Source organism: Myxocyprinus asiaticus, chromosome 17 (assembly GCF_019703515.2).
Source record: "Myxocyprinus asiaticus isolate MX2 ecotype Aquarium Trade chromosome 17, UBuf_Myxa_2, whole genome shotgun sequence".
Lineage (NCBI taxonomy): Eukaryota > Metazoa > Chordata > Actinopteri > Cypriniformes > Catostomidae > Myxocyprinus > Myxocyprinus asiaticus.
Genome location: NC_059360.1, coordinates 18,487,541 through 18,509,347, shown reverse-complemented (window position 1 = coordinate 18,509,347; position 21,807 = coordinate 18,487,541). Strand labels below are relative to the sequence as shown.

Here is a 21,807-nt window from a genome sequence, read left to right as displayed (position 1 = left end):
CGGGCAATAAAACTTGAATCTTTGCATCTGGACTGCTGTTGTTGTTGTGGTGGTAAAATGCAGGTATAACTACTCCCATAAGATGGTTTTGAACTCTTTAAAACAGGGTTGCTGCAGAGTTTCTAAAATCAAATTTAAGACTTTTTAAGACCTTTTTTAAGACCTATTATATTTTATAAATAAAATTAATACCGTATCCCCATACAAAAACAAACCCACACAATTTCAAAATAAATCATGTATCACCAACTCTTACTTAAACAGGCTGGGACGCACATTCAACATGGCCTTAACATTGCTTATCGGTAAAAAAGTGTTAAACTGAATTAAATTCCAGATGCAGTTTATTTTGCAACCAATATACCAATAACCAAGAAAAATAAATAAATAAATAAATTAAATAAATAAAAAAGATTTGATTCATAGCACGGAACTTTTAACTTTAAAGGCTGAAACACACCGGGGACTCTTATTATGAAATATATACGCTTCACTGCTTCTAGCTGCTCCTTCAAACAGATAAGGGCAATAAAATGTATACTCCTACAATAATCTACAACATATTACAATATAAACAATTAAAAATAAACATTGTCATATTTCATCAACATTATACCATCATCATCAACAGATGATCATTAGTGATCGCTTGTCATAACTTTTCGATATGTCCTAATAATTGCGAACTGCTCTGCAACAGCTGAAAACACTCACAAGCCCCCGCGTGCTTGGAGAAAATAAAACAGTCACGTTTTCACTCTGAAGGATGCAGTGCATGCATTTATTTAATTAAACCATATTCTTTTGAAGTTTATCACAGTAGGTTATATAAGGATTCCTGTTTTTCTGCCTTTAAAATTTAAGACATCTTTAAATGATTAAGACTTTTATTGTATCATTTAAGATATTTAAGATTTTTTATGACCTTACATTTTGGAAAACTGAATTTAAGACATTTCAAGCCTTTTTAAGGATCCGTGGGAACCCTGTAATAGTTGAAACTGGTAATAAAATGCTGACAAATAACTCACATAAACAGACACTTAAGCACAAGACCCGTTCTTTGAATGTTTCTTCCTTAGTTATTTGGATATGTTTCAGTATAACATAAATCTGAGACCTCTACTGGAATAATTTGCCTGGTAGTAAGAAGGTGTGAAAAGTCAGATCTCTTGCTCTTTTAACATAACTAAATAAATGTAATTGCATACTTTGAAGAACAGAATATCCCATGTTTATCTTGGAACTTATCTGTCTAACCAAATACCACATGTTTGATGAACAAAATCAGCAGCATGCTACATGATATTCCAAATTTATCAAACCCAAGACAACATAATACTATACTTCTTTACTTTCTACAACTGTAATAATGAGGAAGCTTCTCATACCTCATACTCTGACTCAGCGGACTTGGGTGAGGTCTTGTTTCCATCTCCTATAGACACGGGCTCTGGTGTGGTAGCAACAGTTGGAGAGGCTGGATCGGTAGGCTGCTGCTGTTGCTGTTGAAATGGTGGAGGTTGCTGCTGGGGTTTGAGGCTTGTCTGAGTAGGCGGTGCTGATGGAGGAAACAGCATTGGGACGGTGACTATGGAGCTCTGTTTCTGGGGCTCTGATTCTAACTCGCCAAGTTCCTCCATTGAGTTCATCACAGACACCAGTTTTGCCTTCTTCTCTGCCTGCAACATAGGGAACAGCGAGACCAGAAGAGAAGGAGGTAAAGCCAAAGTTCCTTTAAGGAAAGTCAGTTCAATCTGCGGCCATCTTGGTTAAGCTCCCCGGGTAGCTATTATAAGTACAACTCTATTTGAATGAAGAAAAACAGAAATGTTCCTTCTATGGCTCAAATTGCGTGAAAAAAAAAAATTCAGGTTGGACCAGCTAGCATGCAGTTAATGCGTTTTAGAGAAAAAAAACAAATAAAAAACAGGTGATACCTCTATCAAAAAGGCTTTTAACTAAAAGGCGGGACTTCCATTTCTACAGCCGCCATATTAAGCACCATTTTAACAATTTCACACATTCAGTTTCCTACGAGTGGTCCAACTCCTACTCTTTAAGGCACCTACACACTAGGATTTACAGTGTATCAGAGAACACTGTGAATCCATTGATTTCAAAAGCACATCAAAAAAATGTTGAGGAAAAATGCAAGGGTTTGCAAAAGCGAAGCTCCGCCACTGTGACCAAAAGTTGAATGCTATGCTGGGAATGGCATCCTAACATACTACTCTTACTATTTCTGCCATGTAGATCAGAAATAGTAACAGAAATACTAAGATTAGTGTGGTAGTGTACCATTCCGAGCATAGCACTCATTCCGAACGTAGCCGAGAACATATAAACATTTGCTGTGATGTAGGCATCTGTTGACTAGGGATTTTAGAGAGGCGGGTCCAGTTGCGTCTTCGGAAATCCAGTTTACTATATTCCCATGTGATTTCAAATTGACACGGCTCTTTCCACAATCTTCAAACAGACCTTATGCACTCCTATCCGTCAAACGGCATCAGAGCTTTCTCTATAGTGAGTGGGCGCCCTTCTGCCATCTCTGGTAAAGCATATGGACCGGCAAAGAAAACAGGCTTTCCTGAGAATAGCACAGTTCCAGCTCTAGTCTTGAGTAATGATAACTCGTCGGTATGTTTACAGTACTGTAATCCCACGTGCCAACATAAATATCCCCATCCTCTTGATAAAGCGCATGTACCGTCCCTTTAAGAGTGATAAGTGGCAGAAATCTGTGAAAACAGTCTCCTTTTTATTTAAGGGAAAGCTGTTTGTGATCACTTTGTAACAGTGAGCTTTCCCCCCATGACTGAGATGGACGCATGGAGAGCAACACGCTGGAGAGTTCACTGAGTTTGTCCAACCTGACTCTAAGCTATTAGGTCAAAAACAGAGGACATGAGCCAAGCCATGACTTAAGCAGCTCACAGCAAATCCCCAACAGCTGCACCTCTCTTGCTCTCTCTTTCACTCTCACTTGCACGTGAATCTCTTTCACAGCTGTACTTTCTCTGCTGTTGGGGTTCAACTCCATCTCCAATTTCACACAAATACACGTGAACCTGGCAGAGTTGCTTGTGTGTGTGCAAAGAGAAAGAAATGACTAGATCCTTCCCCAGAAAGTTCTCCCTAGCTCTGTTCCAAAATCTAATGAGCTGCCTCACTACCAACTGCCTAAAGAGTAGGGATGTGCAAAACTACATATTTTCAAAACAAACAAATTGATCGGATTAGTAAATCACTAGTCAGTTAATTGGTGTTAAGGGAGACCTGTACAGTAATGTTGGTTTAGGATTTACCTGACACTAATAGGTGGCGTTAACATAAAATGCATTCTTGCATTTAAAAAATGTAGCGCAACAGAATGGAACAGAATGCAAGGATCTCAAGACACAGTTTTATAAGTTGAACTATTTTGTACTTGACACACCATCAATAAAAAACAGCACTTTTGGCATGATGCTAAGGAAAACAGCTTAAGACCATTGCAATCGACCATTGTGACACATTCCTACTACATAGGTAACTGACTTCTAAGGCAGCATTCTAACCATCACAGAACCTCATACATGAGCAATTTGGGATGCTCTACATAGGCAGCAATGTTCCACAAGTAGATTTAATAGTAGACTACTGCTACAATGAGAGCCTACTTTTAACTGACATAAGCATGTAGATAAGCTAAAGGCACAATTCTCTCATAAGCATGAAAATACAAGGTCTGTCAACAGGCTGAGAGTCTAAATTAGATTTTTGTTCATTTAATTGACATTAGCATGTAGTTAAGCCAACGGCATAATACTCTCATAAGCATGAAAATACTAGGGCTGTAAACAGGGATGAGAGACAAAGATTTTTTTTCATCTAATGGACATTAGCATGTAGCTAAGCAAATGGCACAATACTCTCATAAGCATGAAAATACTAGGGCTGTCAACAGGGCTGAGAGACTAAATTAGATTTTTTTTCATTTATTTGACATTAGCATGTAGCTAAGCTAACTGCATAATACTCTCATAAGCATTAACATACCAGGACCATCAATAGGTTGTTTTTTTATTCATTTATTTGACATTAGCATGTAGCTAAACTAAAGACATAATACTCTCATAAGCATAAAATACTAGGGCTGTCAGCAGGGCTGAGAGACTAAATTAGATTTTTTATTCATTTATTTGACATCAGCATGTACCTAAGCTAATGGCACAATACTTTCATAGGCATGAAAATACTAGGGCTGTCAACAGAGCTAAGAGACTAAATTAGATATTTTTCATTTAATTGACATTAGCATGTTGCTTAGCTAATGGCACAATACTATCATAAGTACGAAAATACTAGTGATGTCAACAGGGCTGAGAGATGAAATTAGATTTTTTTTTTTCATTTATTTGACATTAGCATGTAGCTAAGCTAAACGCATAGTACTCTCATTAGCATGAAAATACTAGGGCTGTCAGCAGGGCTTAGAGACTAAATTAGATTTTTTTAATTTAACTGACATTAGCATGTAGCTAAGCCAATGGCACAATACTCTCATAAGTATGAAAATATTAGGGCTGTCAACAGGGCTGTGAGATGAAATTAGATTGTTTTTTTTTTCATTTATTGGACTTTAGCATTTAGCAAAGCTAAACGCATAATACTCTCATAAACATAAAATACTAGGGCTGTCAGCAGGGCTAAGAGACTAAATTTGATTTTTTTTTTCATTTATTTGACATTGGCATGTAGCTAAGCCAACGGTGCAATACTCTCATAAGCAAGAAAATACTAGGGCTGTCAACAGGGCTGAGAGACTAAGTTAGATTTTTTTCATTTAATTGAGATTAGCATGCAGCTAAGCTAACGGCACAATACTCTCATAAGCGTGAAAATACTAGGTCTGTCAACAGGCCTGAGAGACTAAATTAGATTTTTTTTATTTAATTGACATTAGCATGTAGCTAAGCTAACGGCAAAATACTCTCATAAGCATGAAAACACTAGGGCTGTCAACAGGCCTGAGAGACTAAATTAGATATTTTTCATTTAATTGAGATTAGCATGTTGCTTATCTAATGGCACAATACTCTCATAAGTATGAAAATACTAGGGCTGTCAACAGGGCTGAGAGATGAAATTAGATTTTGTTTCATTTATTTGACATTAGCATGAAGCTAAGCTAAACGCATAATACTCTCATTAGCATGAAAATACTAGGGCTGTCAACAGGGCTGAGAGACTAAGTTTGATTTTTTTCATTTAATTGAGATTAGCATGTTGCTTATCTAATGGCACAATACTCTCATAAGTATGAAAATACTAGGGCTGTCAACAGGGCTGAGAGATGAAATTAGATTTTTTTTTTTCATTTATTTGACATTAGCATGAAGCTAAGCTAATGGCACAATACTCTCATAAGTATGAAAATACTAGGGCCGTCAACAGGGCTGAGAGATGAATTTTTTTTTTTTTTCATTTATTTGACATTAGCATGAAGCTAAGCTAAACGCATGATACTCTCATAAGCATGAAAACACTAGGGACGTCAACAGGGCTGAGAGACTAAATTAGAATTTATTTTTTTATTTTTTTTATTTTTTTTATTTAATTGACGTGGTGGCTCAGTGGTTAGCACTGTTGCCTCACAGCAAGAAGGTCCTGGGTTCAAGTCTTGTCTCATCTGGGCTTTTCTGTGTAGAGTTTGCATAACATGTAGGTTCAGTGAATTGAAGACTCTAAATTACCCTGTAAGTGTGAGTGAAAGTCCCCCAGCCTCTGGGGGTTGTGTCAGGAAGGGCGTCTAGCATAAAACCTATGCCGAGTCAAATATGTGGATCACAGATGGTCTGCTGTGGTGACCCCTAATGGGAGCAGCCAGAAGTAGAAGAATTGACATAAGTAAGTAGCTAAGCTAACGGCATACTCTCATAAGCATGAAAATACTAGGGCTGTCAACAAGCCCGAGAAAATGTGATTTTTCCATTTAATTGACAGCTAAAGGCATAACGTTCAAACAGGACGCTGGATGAAGTGCAAGAAAAAAAAATTGGAACAGAACGCGCTGATTTCGAGATGCGCTTTTTGAAATTCCTTTCCTGACACAGCATTTTAAATACATTGCTTATGCCACGAAACGCTGATAAGAGACAAAGACGAAATGGCCAAAGACCTCAATCTAATCATTGTCAGTGCTTAGTATGCATCTAATATTTGAATACACAGTTTTTGCATTTGAATGTGTATTTTCTATCTTCGATGTATATTAAAATTTCGAATTTTTATTTGACAGCCTTACAAAGCACTCACAAATATTGGTTTAAATTAGCCATTTTTAATTATACTCTCAGCTTAGAATTTGTTCAAAACATCTTCAAAAAATCTTAGGAGGCAGCATAATTACATTGCCTACCTTTTGGAACAGCCTTTGTGTCATGCCTATGATACCTTTAATGCTGCCTCAGTAGGCAGCTCGCTTCGTTTTGGAACAGAGCACCAATGTCTGTCTTTAGCTCACTCTCTCCATTATTGTGGCTATACATTCAAACAAGCCCGCAAGGGGGGAGGGTGGATCTGGAGCCAAGAGCTCATGAGTTTGTGTGGGGTTTTGTATGTGTGTGTGAATAGAGGGGATGATGGTGTGGAGTAGAAACATGTGGCCTCAAAATCAAGGAGCTCCAGTGTAGTTTATAAATATCGGTGTAGCTTTACTGACTGCTTCGATGAGCTGGGCCATATGTGTTGTGCTGTTTGTCTTTGACAGCGGTTGACTTTGGTTGATTTTTAATGTTTAGAGTCCTTTGTTTTTAACTCATGTGTTCCATAATGTAAAGCTGTCTTTGTACTGACGCCAGACATATAATTCGTTTGTTATAAATAATCTTAACTATGGTTTGCATCCATCAAGTTCCATGTAAAAAGAGAAAGTAATAAATGAGATTAATTAACTTTGTAACACTTTACAATAGGGTTCTATTCGTTAACATGAGTAAACGCATTAGGTGACATAACGTAACAATGAACAACTATTTGTTTACAGCATTTATTAATCTTAGTTAATGTTAATTCATTAATTATTTGAATAAGTTAATTCATATTGCATAAACTAATTATAACATATACAACTTTTCACATATTAGTAAATGTAAAAATTAATACTGACCAAGTAAACACTTACTAATAAATTAATAAATGCTGTAAAAGGATTTTTCATTGTTAGTTCATGTTAACTAATGTAGTGAACTAATGTTAACAAATACAACCTTATTGTAATGTGTTACCAGTAATTTGCATTTGCTAAGCTTTTAATACACTGGTTTATCCAAAATTAGACATTAGACCCAAAATCAGGGTTATTTGGTATACTGTATAAACCATTTTTTTAATGAATTTCCAGCAAAAATAACTATTTTGATTTATACACTGTTGCTATGAAATAAAATGACCTCTGCCATGATATATGATTTTGTATTAAATTTGTGTGTTCTGTAACATAAATCACTGAAGCTTAATTTTACTTTAAGATAATCTTAGACCAATCATTTCAAGCCAAGCAAAAAAACGGGAATGAATTGGAAAATCTTTTAAATCTGAGAATCTTATTTTAGTAACATATTAGCTTGAGCTACCCAAGACTGATTTTATCTTGCCAGCTTGCGGCTGGCTCTGTTTGCTAAAAATGTACACAATTTATATTCTGCACAATGAGCCAAACTCACCCTATGTAAAATGAGAAGGGCAAAGGCGTTTTTTTTGTTGTTGTTGTTGTATAAAACGCATGCAAAACTTCTTTTACATCTGGAAAACAACACATTTAAGTTTTCAAAACTACAGTATCACAGATACTTCACGGCTGTCAGAATTGATCTTAACTAATGATAGAGGAGTCTAACACTGCAGGCAAAATACAGTATTGGGGATCATATTCTACACTGAGGAGGAGAAAAGAAAGTCGACTTTTCTTTTTCTTTAAGGAAGAGGATTATTTATATATATAAAAAAGAAAGAAATCAATAGAAAACTGACTCCCCAAAAATGCCAATGGGGGAGGAAGAAAGTAACAGCTATAAGCAGAGATTTGCTTCTGGACTTTTTTCCCAGCTGTAAATGCCCCTCTTTGGGGGCCTCAGTTTAGCGAGTCTGGCTCTTAAAATCGAAGGAGGGGGAAACGAGAGGGAAGGAAGGGGGGAGGGTTCAACAAGTACAGTACTGTACTTTACAGACTTTATCGGTGACAACCACACAGTCCAATTCAGGAATAACAACATATATGTTCAGTGGTCATGCACAAGTGAGAGCTTAAAATAACCAATGTTGTTATGTATAAGTATAACCTAGAGTATAGAGTACTGGACGTATGTGTAATGGTAGCCAGCTGGTAGGTAGCTGTGTAGTGTGTAAACCTCCCTGGCCTCAAGAGGCGCACTAGGGACGGACGCTAGGTGCTGTAGCCTTTAGTTAGCTGTTAGTGCCCCCGCCTCCCATGCCGGAGATGCCAGTTCGAATCCCGCTCGGAGCGGGTCGAGCAGGACTGGTTACATATACAGTAGCTAGTCAGAAGATGTTGTGTGGTAATCACTTAGGCTTTGCTATTTACTGAATAAACTAATAAGCCGCAAATCCTGCAAACATGAATGGGGAATGTTGCATTATGTTTCCGTAAAGTAGATCAAGATATTGTGGAGGAATTATGAAATGACATATTACATATGGATACCCTCAGTTATTGTTCGGCTTGTGTAAGGACGCAAGTTTAAAATAGTAACACCAACACTCTGTAAGCATCTAAAATGGGCTTTGGCGAGCCAGTTGGCTAGTAACTTTATAGAAACTGCAACGCTGAATGGTTTAAGCGAATTGCAAAAATGACAAGAACAAAATGAACTGTCTACAAAAAAACAAAAAAACAAAAAAAAAACATCTGTTGCATCTCCAAAAAACGTTTTCCTCGATGGAAAAAGTACACACATGTTTATCTAGGATGCCGGAATTTTTTCTCCAGAATCACATGTGGCGACACATACAGTGTGTGAAATTTTCCTTAAAAATAAGAGGAACAAAATAAGGTGTTTGTTCTTTACGTATTTGTGCAAGAGACGGAGTTGGGCTCATCTATGATGTGTTACAGCAAGCCACCAAAATTAAAAATAAGAGGAACAAAATAAGGTGTTTCTTCTTTACGTATTTGTGCAAGAGACAGAGTTGGGCTCATCTATGATGCTGTCAGAGACACAATGATCTGTTCTGTTTGTTACAAACATGTGAGGAAAAACAGAATGTTTAAGGAACAAAAATAAATATTTTTTTAATAAAAATAATCCAAAATGCAATTTGGTTGGTAAGAGAGATTTATGGGCAGTACATTTTATTAATTTCCCAAGACTGGAAAGTCACCAAGCTCAAAATACCAAAATGTACCATGGTATCACAGTACTATATTTTTTAACATGAACCATAGTAATACTATGGTTTTCTGTGAAGTATGCTGGAGTACCATGTATGTAAATACCATTGTACATCAATATAGTAATCATTCAGTACCATGGGACATATAAATGTAACACTGAGTAACATGGTATTACCATAACACCATTACTGTACTATTGTAACAATATTGTACATTTTTGTTAGGGAACAATCAGAGCAACATAAATCTCAGGCCTTTAATATTCTACATCAGCATTAAGAAAACTTAGTTAGTGGCTTTGGTTAGAAAGTTTTTGCCAAAAATGTAAATGTTATATTATGTACTGTAAATTACAATACAGTACTGCTGTTATTCCAAAAAGAATGCAATTACAAGGAATACAGATGTGATGGAAGTTTACAGTACTAGATGTTCACTAAGAAATGTTCAATAAAAGCCTTTAAGCTCTTTGTTAAAGCTGGTGTGCGATATAATATAGGACAGTGTGGTTTTTTGGAGTGGTACCTATATGTGAAATGAAACACCCATAGCCTTAAGCTATTCTCCACATTACAATGATCAACCAAGCCTGCATTCAAAGAAAGCTCCATCTGAAAATTCCTTATCCTGATCTTTTTGTTATTATTTATAGTATATACAGTGAGGATATAGGTGTTACTCATTACGACCTACTGAACAACGCTGTTCTGTCTGTATTTAAATCCATAATTCGCATTTGACCATCTGAATGTTTTGCTCTTCATGTCATACAGCCATGAAATAAACCCTATATTTTGTTAACAATGGTGGTGATGAACAATGATGTGGTTTTAAAGGAATGCTCCAGGTTCAACACAAGCTCAATCAACAGCATTTGTGGCATTATGTCGATTACCACAAAAATAATTTTGACTCGTTGCTTGCTAACTTAAAAAAAGCAAAAATCACGTGTTCAGTGAGGCACTTACAATGGAAGTGAATATGGCCAGCCAGTAAACGTTAAAATACACACCATTTCAAAAGTATTTATATAAAACAACATACATGTTAACATGATTTTAGTGTGATAAAATCAGGATTTACAGGCTTTAATTCATGTTCCAGACATAAGGGTTTACTGCTGTTATGTCATCATGACAACAAAGTTGTAATATTAGACAACACTTTACACAGATGAGGTTGGTAAATTATTTTATCACACTAAAATTATGTTAACTATTATAATGTTTATGTCATGTGGCTATACATTTGAAATAGTGAGTATTTTAACATTTATCAACTGGCCCCATTCACTTCCATTGTAAGTGCCTTACAGTAACTGAGACTTTTGCACTTTTTTTAAATAAACAAGCAAGAAGTCAAAATAATTTTTTGTGTTAATCATTTTGCCCCAAATGCTGTCGATTGAGTTGAACTTGTAACATTCATTTAAGGTTAAAAACCACACTGACAGCCAGCCAAGTCTGTTGAAGAGTTAAACAAGAATTAATCTCTGCATACAAACTAGAGGTCGACCAATAGTGAATTTTGCCGATACCAATAACAAAGGTGGTGGGAAAGGCTGATAACTGATTAATCGGCCAACATTTGTAAAAAATAGAATGTAAAAAAAATTATCATTCTTTCCTTACTATGATGGATACAGAGAAGGAGTCCTAAATGAATAAAATCCCTGATGTAGTTTATTGTTCAACCAAAATAACCAGAAAGATTTGGTCCATAACCCAGTACCTTTATGTATAAACAAGCCCAAAACACACAGAGGACTCTTATTTGGAGATGACGTAATGATGAAAAAACTATCGGCAACTATCGCATTAGATTTCTGCCGATAACGATTGTTCCAAAAAGCAACTATCAGCACCAATTAAATGGTAAAACCGATATATCAGTCTACCTCTAATGCAAACGGTAGAAAACATTTCCAAACAGATACATAATGTGTTACCCTCAAAGTTTGTGCTATATGGAAAAAAAAGTTGGAAAAAAATTCACTTCAAAACCCGGCAGAACAGCAGTGCACACTGAAATTCCAACAGGCACGGAGTATGAATGGCTATCATCACTGTGACAATCGCATTTATTTTGATGTGACTTTGGTGGGCCCAAACAAAGTCCATTCGTTTTTTAGCCTCCAGAGTCCAGAGACTAGAGGATAAGGCTGTGCGATATATCACTTATCAAATTTGCTGGCAATATAAAGTTAAGCATTTTCGTGAATTTCACAATTATTTTAATGTACTCTGTATTTGACCACTATGTTTACCAATGTGCATGCCATGCGTGTAACTTCACAACGTTTCAGGGCTGCACAAATGATCAAAATTACATCAGAATTGCGGTATTAAACCACAAAAAGCTGCTAAATTAAATGAATACCATGCCATGGTCTGCTTCAGAATAAATGAGTGACACACTGTTCAGTATTTGCGCAAGGCTCATGATACACTGTTTTTATTTCTCTCAGAGCTGTTCACTTGCATTGTGAAAGCAAAGTGATGCTAGTTCACACATTCAAGCAATTCCAAACATTTGTAACTGCTACAAATCTAAAAACGCAACACAGTGTCACAGAAAAGGAGATGACCAACATTGTGACCTGTCAAATACACATTGCACACCAGGGGATGTATTACAGAAAGATCCTAACTTTAGAATCCTACCATCCTTCCTACCTCTGTTTGGTAACCATGGCAATTTCAGTTAAGATCCCATTTAGGACAAAAGCTATTACAGAATAACATTTCCAAAGTGCATTTTCTTATCTTAACTATAGATAGGATTTGCTTCTGTAATATGAATTTGTGAAAAATCCTAACTTAACTGATTATATCTAATTTAGGACTTAAGATAGGAAGTTTTCTTGAATACGCCCCGTGGGGTGCGTTTCCCGTACAACTCGGTAACTCACTGCTGAACCACCATAGTACTGTTTCCCGAAACTGTAGTAACTATGTCGTATATCTATCGTTCAAACCACATTGGTCCAATAATATAGAGCTGTCCTTAATGACGTTACGCAGTAGGTGGAGTAATAACTTCTGTGGATATCAAATTATAATAGCTCATTTACATGTAAACCAGAAAGCTGTTTAATGCGTAAAAGCTCCAAACATTATGTAAATGCAACAAATACATTTGTAGCTGTGTGTGTTAAAGCTCTTTCTCTTAACAGCCTTTAATCCCTTAAACAGCTGCAGTCACGTTTACGTGATTTTTCAGATTGCCGCTTTCTGCAAAAACTCGGAATAAGCAGTTTTCTTAAATGCATGTAAACGTGGTCAAAGTGTTGATGGAATTAAAGATGTACATGGAATAAAATATATAGAAGCCATAGCGAAGTCAAATGATGTCCAAACAGCAAACTAACAAGGATCTATGCTTCTGACCACAGTTAAAGAACTGTAGTTCCAATCACACAATTTGCAAAGCTGTTTGCGAATGTTCGTTGGAACTATGGTTTCAGGAAAAACATCAAATCGTTGAACTATGTTGGTAACGATGGAACTTGCGACCATAGTTGGCTAACGATGCTTTTGGGAAGCCACACGTGAAATGAAGTAAATACGACAGAAATATGTAACTACTGTATAAAACAAATCTAATCCTCAAAATAACAATAAAAATAATTATTCTGTATTCTATTATATCAATAAACTTGACTGTGTACCACAATAATAAATCAGTATTACAATAACATTCAACTAGATTATAAAACATAGTTTTTCACACCCTGTTAATTCACAATTTGTAAATTTACAGGTGTATATATATATATATATATATATATATATATATATATATATATATATATATATATATATATATATATATATATATATACACCTGTAAATTTACAAAAATAATTATTAATTAACAGCATGTGAAAAACTATTTTTATAATCTTACAAGTTTTTTTGTGAAAGTGCTTTTTCATACTGTTTTGTTGTATTAGTGCATATAAATAAAAAATTCTTCCTTCTCTTCAATTAGTGAAAAACATGACTTCATTATTTTTAACTAGATTTTTATGTCATGCATTAAACATTTTGAATCTGCATGGCTATTTTGTTGAAAAAATTGTTTTTGCCTTTTCAGAGCAAATACATATATCGTCAAAAGGCTGAAAAATATAAAGATTTTTGTAGCCATATCACCCAGTCCTACTACTAGCCAAGTCAAGGATGCATTTAGTTGCGATTGTGCTGGCTTCATTAAACGGCTCCAGTAATTAGTCGTGCTGCAGAGGTCAGGCATGCTAAATGAGTCCATGTGTAAGTGTCTTAAAGTTTAAGCTTTTTAAAAGCTTCTCTTTATTTTGTTCAGTGCAAGCTGTTCAAAAATATTATTTTCATCTTTAATCTGTTATTTCTTTATGATTGTGAATTAATTGTCAAAAGCTAAGCCTTTAAAATAGCAGTAAAAGTCTGCCTTTTTCTGACTTAGAGTTTGAGTGAGCTCTGGCAGCGCGCTAATCACACGCGGTTCTCGGGTTCACTCAGTTCATTCATATTTGCATATCCTTAAAAAGACACGCACAGCATTTCCGTTTCGACACAAACAATAACTGCTGCCAGTTTTATGTGTTTACAGTGCTGACCCAAATCTGACAGACAGATCAAAAGCACAATATCTTTGTTTTAAGCCTCAAAAGCAAAACGAAAAGCAATTGTCTTGTCAATAAGTCTGAAAGGACTAGTTTGAGACAAAACATGTTGCATCTAGGCTTGACAGTGTAAATAACCACAAAAGGTGCGCTGCCAGATAAGGTACACTTAAAAGAGAAGCATAAACTTTCAAACGTAAACAAAGGTAAAAATTTGCCATATGCACAATATCCTGCAGAGGCAGTAAAGAAGGAAATACATCCAGCTCTCTGCAGTCCCCCTGTGATAACATACACTCTAGAGTAAAAAAAAACCTTTTAAGGCAAACATCAAAGAATTTTGTAATGTACTTGCAAATGTTTTTAGCCCAGTCCAGAGCTCTGGTTTTAAAGAGATGAGTTTCCTTTAAGCTACTCTGGGCAGATGGTCCATAACAAGTCTCCTGGAAAATACCTGAAGTCAGCATATTCCTCCTCCAGCAAGTCTACTCAGACATGCACACTGTCCTCTGCACTATCAACAACAAACAAGTCAGCCGACCTACCCATACACGCCTGCACTCGGCACTTTAAATCCAATGTGTGAGTCACTTTTTTCCTGTCTCACTCTTGGCTAAGAGGAGACCGCTTCAAAAAAAAAAAAAAAAAAAAAAAAAAAGAAATTTATAAAGCATGAACATTTCTTTGTCTGGGAATTCAGGGTCAGGTGGTTCCCAACAGGAATTCTGGTTGGCTAGAGAGAACTTGCAGAATGTTGGCACCCAGCCAGGAGGTTGTCTTGCAAGTAGAGCTGGAAATTTGTTGTAAACCTCATCTTCACCCTTATATCCATAGTACGGAGTTCATTTCCACAGCGGAGAGGCGCGAGGGAGAGGGGGAGGAGTGAATGGCAATAGAATGGGGGTGGGACAGAGGAATCTACTGTAGCGTTGGGTACTTATTTAAAAAAAAGAGAGAGATGATCCCTCTGGCTCGAAGAAAATGAAAGCAGGCAGGGTTTCATGCCCCCCTAAGGGCCACTCCTACACTAAAAAACTCTACAAAAGCTCTGCTGACTGTATGCAACTCAGGCCTCGTAACCAGAGGAAGGAAATATCTCAAGGCCCCTTTCAATAGAGTTTCCTGCTTGTATTGTTGTGTCCAGTGCTGAGAAATTCATGGCAACATGACTGTATAAACCTTTGGAAGCAAACTGAAAAAAAATGTGTCTTCTACAATGTGTCTATTTAGAGAAAGAAATTCCCAGGCTTCTGCGTGAAGAATGCAAAACGCCCGTTTCTCTGGAATTTTACGATGTTCACTCACGAGACAACTGTGTGTCTTGCTAATTTCTTGGATTTCTGACACTTTTATTGCTTTTCCTCAAACGTAGTGTGGTGAAGGGCAGAGAAAGAAGTTGGGGGTGAAGGGTTGATGTCGAAGGGTCGGCCCTCTTTTTGGTTACCAAGGAAACAGAACATTATATAACAGAGGTTCTCACCATCTGCAACATTTGTATTAGGAAAATCATCAGCCACCACCAAAGTAAAAGTAAAGACATGTTGCTTCAAAAGAGATTTGTGAATGCTTTCACAAAAAGCATTGCATTAATTCAAGATACACCATAACAATTTCATCCCAGCATGTGGCCTATAAGTTGGTTCCTGCATCAGGTGTATATACAGTACATAGATACACACTGACATGACCTCTTAATCAAAGAGGGCCAAAAAAATTTTTTAAAAATCTAATTTTTGTTTTCTCTTTACAGTGAAGCACTGTCACAGAGACTGGTGTGATTTCTCAGGACACCCATTTCAGTGTTACAATATCTGTCAGGAAATGGGGATATTTTCTGTGTGCCATTTCATAAACAAATCGCTTCACATTGCTTTGTTTGTGTAAGCATCCCGACCAGCCCAATCCTTTGCTAACTACTGGTGTGAGTTTTGCGAACAATTTTATATGGGCAGTGTTTAGGAATCCTGTTTGAAAACAATCTGGGGTGAATTCACAGTTTCACCACTTTTCCGCATAGTGCTTCAGCACAAAAAAAAAAGAAACTGCACCTTCCTTAACCATCAGCAATCTACTTTAATCAGGCACATTCAGCACTGAAATAGCACTGTGTTTTCAGTATATAAATAAAGTCATTGTAATTCCTTTCTATGTAAATTCCCTTACAAAAATTGAAAAAGCAAACTGTCTGCAAATTCACCACTGATTACAAGCAAATGAGCTTTTTGGCAAACTGGCTGCAAACTGTCCATTGTTGCCAAAGGTTTGCTGCAGGTTCACCACTACCAGTGAAGAGCTGCAAACTTCTGGCAAACATGTGCGCCGAATCTAAAGCTCATTTGCATGTGAAAATGAGTGGCAAATTTGTGGCAAAGTTGTTGCAAGTTTGCAGCTAGTTTGCCAGAACTCTAGATTTTTTTGTAAAGGTTAGGCTCGTTATAGATTGCCCATCATTGACAAAACTCTAAGCTATTAGCCCAGCCCAACAAACAATATGCTTTTACCACCCAAAGAAAGCAGGCAATAACTGAATTTTATTTACAAGAGATGTTTTTGTAATTCTATATTGATCATCGCAGCAGTAATTCATCAAATAATGATCAAATGAAGGAGAAGAGTGTTACAACCTGGCATATACCCAGATGTGCGGTGTAGTCAAGTGCACTTTCGGCATGTTAAAGAGATGATTCAGGTGTCTGGATCACAGTAGTGGGGTGATGCTCTACAGTCCCAGCAGAGTAAGCCAGATCACAGTGGTCTGCTACATTCTCCGCTATATAACACTCAGAACCGACTAGGGCTGGGTACTGCAAACCACCTCACGATATGATACTAATCACGATACATACACTCACTGAGCACTTTATTACGAACACCTGGACACCTACATATTCATGTGATTATCTAATCAGCCAATCGTGTGTGCAATGCATAAAATCATGCAGATACGGGTCAGGAGCTTCAGTTAGTGTTAACATCAACCATCAGAATGGGGAAAAAATTTGTTCTCAGTGATTTAGACTGTGGCATGATTGTTGGTGCCAGACATATCTCATGGGATTTTCACGCACAACAGTCTATAGAGTTTACTAAGAATGGTGCAAAAAACATCCAGTGAGCAGCAGTTCTGTGGATGGAAATGCCTTGTTGATGAGAGAGGTCAACGGAAAATGGCCAGACTGGTTCTAGCAGACAGAAAGGCTAGAGTAACTCAGATAACCACTCTGTACAATTGTAGTGAAAAGAATAGCATCTCAGAATGAACAACTTTTTTTTTTTGTATCCCCTTTTCTCCCAATTTGGAATGCCCATTTCCCACTACTGAGTAGGTCCTTGTGGTGGCGCAATTACTCACCTCAATCCGGGTGGCGGAGGACCAGTCTCATTTGCCTCTGCTTCTGAGACAGTCAATCAGCGCATCTTATCACGTGGCTAGTTGTGCAGGACACCACAGAGACTCCGCATGTGGAGGCTCATGCTACTCTCCATGATCCACGCACAACTTACCACGCGCCCCATTGAGAGCGAGAACCCCTAATCGTGACCACGAGGAGGTTACCCCATGTGACTCTACCCTCCCTAGCAACCGGGCCAATTTGGTTGCTTAGGTGACCTGGCTGAAGTCACTCAGCACACCCTGGATTCGAACTACAACTCCAGGGGTAGTAGTCAGCATCAATACTCACTGAGCTACCTAGGCCCCGTATATATTCTGATACATTACGATATCCCGATTGAAACCACGGCAAACGTGTGAGAGAGAAACAGCATGTCTGTGAGAGAACAGTAAATCATGCAGGATCAGTTTCAATCTATCGTGTCTTATATAAGTTGTTCTGACCACACTCACTTGAAACACTGATCTCAGAGTTTGCACTTATGTTACCTTCTTCTTCATTATTGATATGTTGCACATGATACAAATACACAGGAACAATACAAATATCGAGACAGGGATCTAAAGTACGTGTCTATACAATAAGAGAAAAAGTGAGAAAAAGTATCAAAAGTATGCAAACTGCATTCAGCACAGATTTTTGCTGCAGTTTGCGCTGTTGCCTGATAAAAACAGCATCCATTGAGGAAACCAATGGATTTTCAGTCTGAGCAGCAGACAGCAAGATGGCTCATGAAATAAATGGTACCTTAATGAGATATCAAATGACTTATCAAATACACTTGAGTTTATTCGGCACGCTGTCTGACTGGCAAACGTTCCTGTTTTAATAGAAATGCTGACAGGCTCCCTATCGCTCTTTCTATGGGACAGTGGCGAGCAGTGGTACTCACCTCCAACTTCCACTTGGCCAGCAACTCCTCCCTGGTCCTCTTGTTAATGTAATAAGGGTCACCGGCCTGGAAGGTTACTCTGGGCATGGGTCTTTGACGGAGGCTGATTTCCCAGCCCACTCCCCCACGGAGCCTCCCTCGTGCTCCCTGTTTAAAGGGACAAATGAAAAAAAAAGGAAAAGAAAAATGAACGACTCTATCTTTTTGCACTCTGCTTATCTGTCTTTGCGATCCTAAATCATGAAAGAAGTAGACGGTTTCAATTCAAATGATTTTGAAGCATTTTTAGAAAAGCTGTAAGCAGGGTTATTATAGTTTTCCATTTTAATTTAGTTTATATTTCTACTTTATTTTCAATTTGTGCTTTCAAATTAGTTTAGTTTTCGTTAAATTTTACTCTGTGACTCTTCGTTGTAGCTTTTCAGTGTTTTCTAGTTTTAGTTTCGTTTTAATTTCTCTGTATATTTAGTTTATTTTAGTTTTAGTATTTTAGGGCTGCCTAAAGTTAATGCGTTAACTGGAATCATTTAAATATGTTTTAAACAGCGTTAAAATTCTGAGGGCCATCTAGTGTTGCTATTGTTATCTAGTTCCATTTTTATGTTTAATGAAGGCGAGTTCTAATTTTTATTTTATTTTAGTAGTTGTGGAGTTTTAGTTTTAACTTTAATGATAATAAAAATGGCTGTTGGGGGAAGATCTCTGATTCTGAAACTAGGGCACTCATTGGTGCAGAGAATGGATCTGGTCATGGCCAGTGGAAAACAGGGACCATTTTTTCAACCAGAGGACCAAGTGTATTTGATATTTCAAATCTAGTCACCATAAGGGTACCATTTCTTTCACAATCAAGTGGCTTTGAAAAACTAGTTCCATAGGAATGTAATTTTCCTAAGAATTTTCTTTGGAGATCTTGAGTAATTAACAGAAAGATGTAGTTGTATAATACTCAGCACAGTTACACACATGTACACATTAGCACACATATACCACAGACAAACACACAAAAGAAAGACAGTTTTTACCTCGTTCTTTGCAGAGTCCCCAGCCTCGTCCTCCTTGTGCTCCACGTCTAGGGGGAAAACAGCCACAAGAACAACTGATTACCTGAAATGTTTCTGACAGGCCGGATTTGTAGCAAAGGAACACTGGAAGAAATTATTTACTTAATCAGTATTATGTTTTGTTTTCCAGTAAAAATATCTGAACAGCCTTAAAAAACAAGATACATTTACTTGAAAAGCAAAATTTCGTAAAGGTGCACTCAGTAACTTTTGTCTTTGTGTCAACTTGGACTTACACTGACACCTAGTGGCTTGGATGCAGCATTATTTAAAATCAATAGCTTTCAGTTTCAGATGCCATTGTAGAAATAAAGTATTCACAGTCAGACATGATTACTTTAATCAATGAGTGAAAGTGACAAATAACAGGACGGTCACTGAGATTAAGTGAATAGTTCGGCTGGTCATGTGATTCTAACATGGCAGTCCCCATGTGCGGACCCACTCCATGTAGAATAAAACAGCTTTTATAAGGTTACTGATATGACTGGAGTTACTGATATGACTATGATTTCCTATATTTATTGCAAAATTACAATTCATGTCTTTAGGAGTTAATCTTTTAAATAAGGAAAAAATTACTGAGTGCACCTTTAAGATACTAAAAGGATGATTCATCCAAAAATTTAAATTCGGTCATTATTCACTCTCAAATGAAATGAAATTAAATGAAATCAAATAATTATTAAAGCATCTGGCTGCGATGTTGATAACATCAAACCTCATTGGTTCTCATTGTGTCTCGTGATAAAACATGATGAGAAGCAATGACATTGCATGTTATCGATGTAGTCACCATATATGATTTAAGCACTTTATTAATGATTTGATTTGAGAGTGAATAACAACTTAAATTTCTTTCTGTTCATTGCACAAAGTGATTGTATCGCTTAATAAGATTTGCAATGTAGTGCGTGAGTTGTATCGATTACTTTTACTGTGATTTTATGGTGTGTTTTTTTACGAGCTTGATAGACCAGACAGTTCAATGTTATTATGCCAAATAAACCCTGTGCAGACTTTTTTTTTTTTTTTACTTTTTGTGTTCCACAGAAGAAATAAAATCATACAGGTTTGGAGTGCCATATATATATGTCACACACTATATATATATATATATATATATATATATATATATATATATATATATATATATATATTTAAACAAACAAACAAACAAACAAAAACAAAAAAACAACGGGGTAACAATTGCCAAAGGGATAAGAACAATAAACTTAATTTAAAGGTGCACTCAGTAATGTTTTCCCCATTAAAAAAGTTAACATGACGCCATGCGAGGTTCGGACGTGTGAATTGCGAGCTCTGTGCACTTTGCTAGTTTTAATACTTTTTATGTCATAAACCGGTGAGATTCGACACACCCTGATCCTTAACTGTTCTAGGAAGACAATATGTACAATAATTCAAAATCGTCAGGGTCTGGAGACATTAAAAGACACTTATGTGCTCAAGTTGACGACCCTGAGCAGCAGGCCGCAAGCCCGGGAGCCGATTTGGCCGGAGAAGTGAGGGAAATTCGGTGAGAATTGCTGAACATGTCGGCAATGCTGACGAAGGTCATTGTTGACTTGGAGGATCTTGCTGTAATACGTCCATCGATCACTGCCATGGAGACGAAATTCACTGAGGTGGTTACAAGAGTGGGGGATGTCGAGAAACGGATTGATTATCTGGAGTCTTTGGAGAGGGAATTAGCTGCTAATCCGCTAGCGACCAAGGTGGATTTGGAGTGTGTCTGGGAGAAGTTGGAGGACTTGGAGAACCGTAACGGATGGAATAATGTCAGAATTGTTGGAATTCCTGAGGATGAATAAGGTCGGGATATGGTGAAATTCCTGGACGGTTCTTTCTGAGTCTGCTCGACATGACAGGCGATAAGCTGGAATTCGAGCGAGCTCACAGGGTTCCGGCTCGGCAATCCGCTAAGCGAGACAGGCCTGATCAATTCTGGCCACATTTCTGAGATTATCCGATAAAGATCTCATGTTATGTGAGGTGAGGAGTAAGGGAAGTCTTTCTTAGAAGAACCATAGCATTTTCTTGTTCCCAGACTTAGCAAATTCGACAAGAGAGAAACGTGATCAATTCAAGGAATGCAAGAAACTTACATCAATGGAGGTCGCTTTTGCACTGATGTTCCCGGCCAAATTGAGAATAGATGCTAAGGATGGCTGCAAAATATTTACATGTCCCCGGCAAGCGATGTCCTTCATGTAGACAATGGACTGAGTACGTTATTTTGTGGTACTCACATTGCAGCCAAGTGGACCGTCTCACTTGACCATCTGAAGAAACTGAGCGCCTTTTTTTGTTTCTTTTTGTGCTGGTTCCACCTAGAGGGTGGAGTTGTTTTATGTAGTAACACTCCTTCGGGACAGTGTTGTGGATAATTCTGCACGTTCTTTGTGCTTATGCCTCCTATTGGTTGG

The 21,807-nt window shown here is 37.2% G+C and overlaps 1 protein-coding gene across 12 annotated transcripts in view; it reads right to left on the bottom strand.

Annotated features, from left to right (window-relative positions):
- Positions 1-21,807, bottom strand: part of LOC127455032 (DNA (cytosine-5)-methyltransferase 3A-like) — a 115,849-nt gene that overhangs the window by 31,727 nt on the left and 62,315 nt on the right. For 5 of the 12 annotated variants that reach the window (XM_051722567.1, XM_051722568.1, XM_051722569.1 and 2 more), the window contains 3 exons: positions 19,319-19,365; positions 18,295-18,440; positions 1,392-1,698 (listed from right to left, as the gene is read on the bottom strand). In XM_051722567.1, the coding sequence (XP_051578527.1) occupies positions 1,392-1,698; positions 18,295-18,440; positions 19,319-19,365 (500 nt within the window). Of the gene's footprint in view, positions 1-1,391; positions 1,699-14,460; positions 14,646-18,293; positions 18,441-19,318; positions 19,366-21,807 lie in introns of those variants that run through there. The other 7 variants (XM_051722573.1, XM_051722576.1, XM_051722570.1 and 4 more) reach the window with 6 other exon arrangements.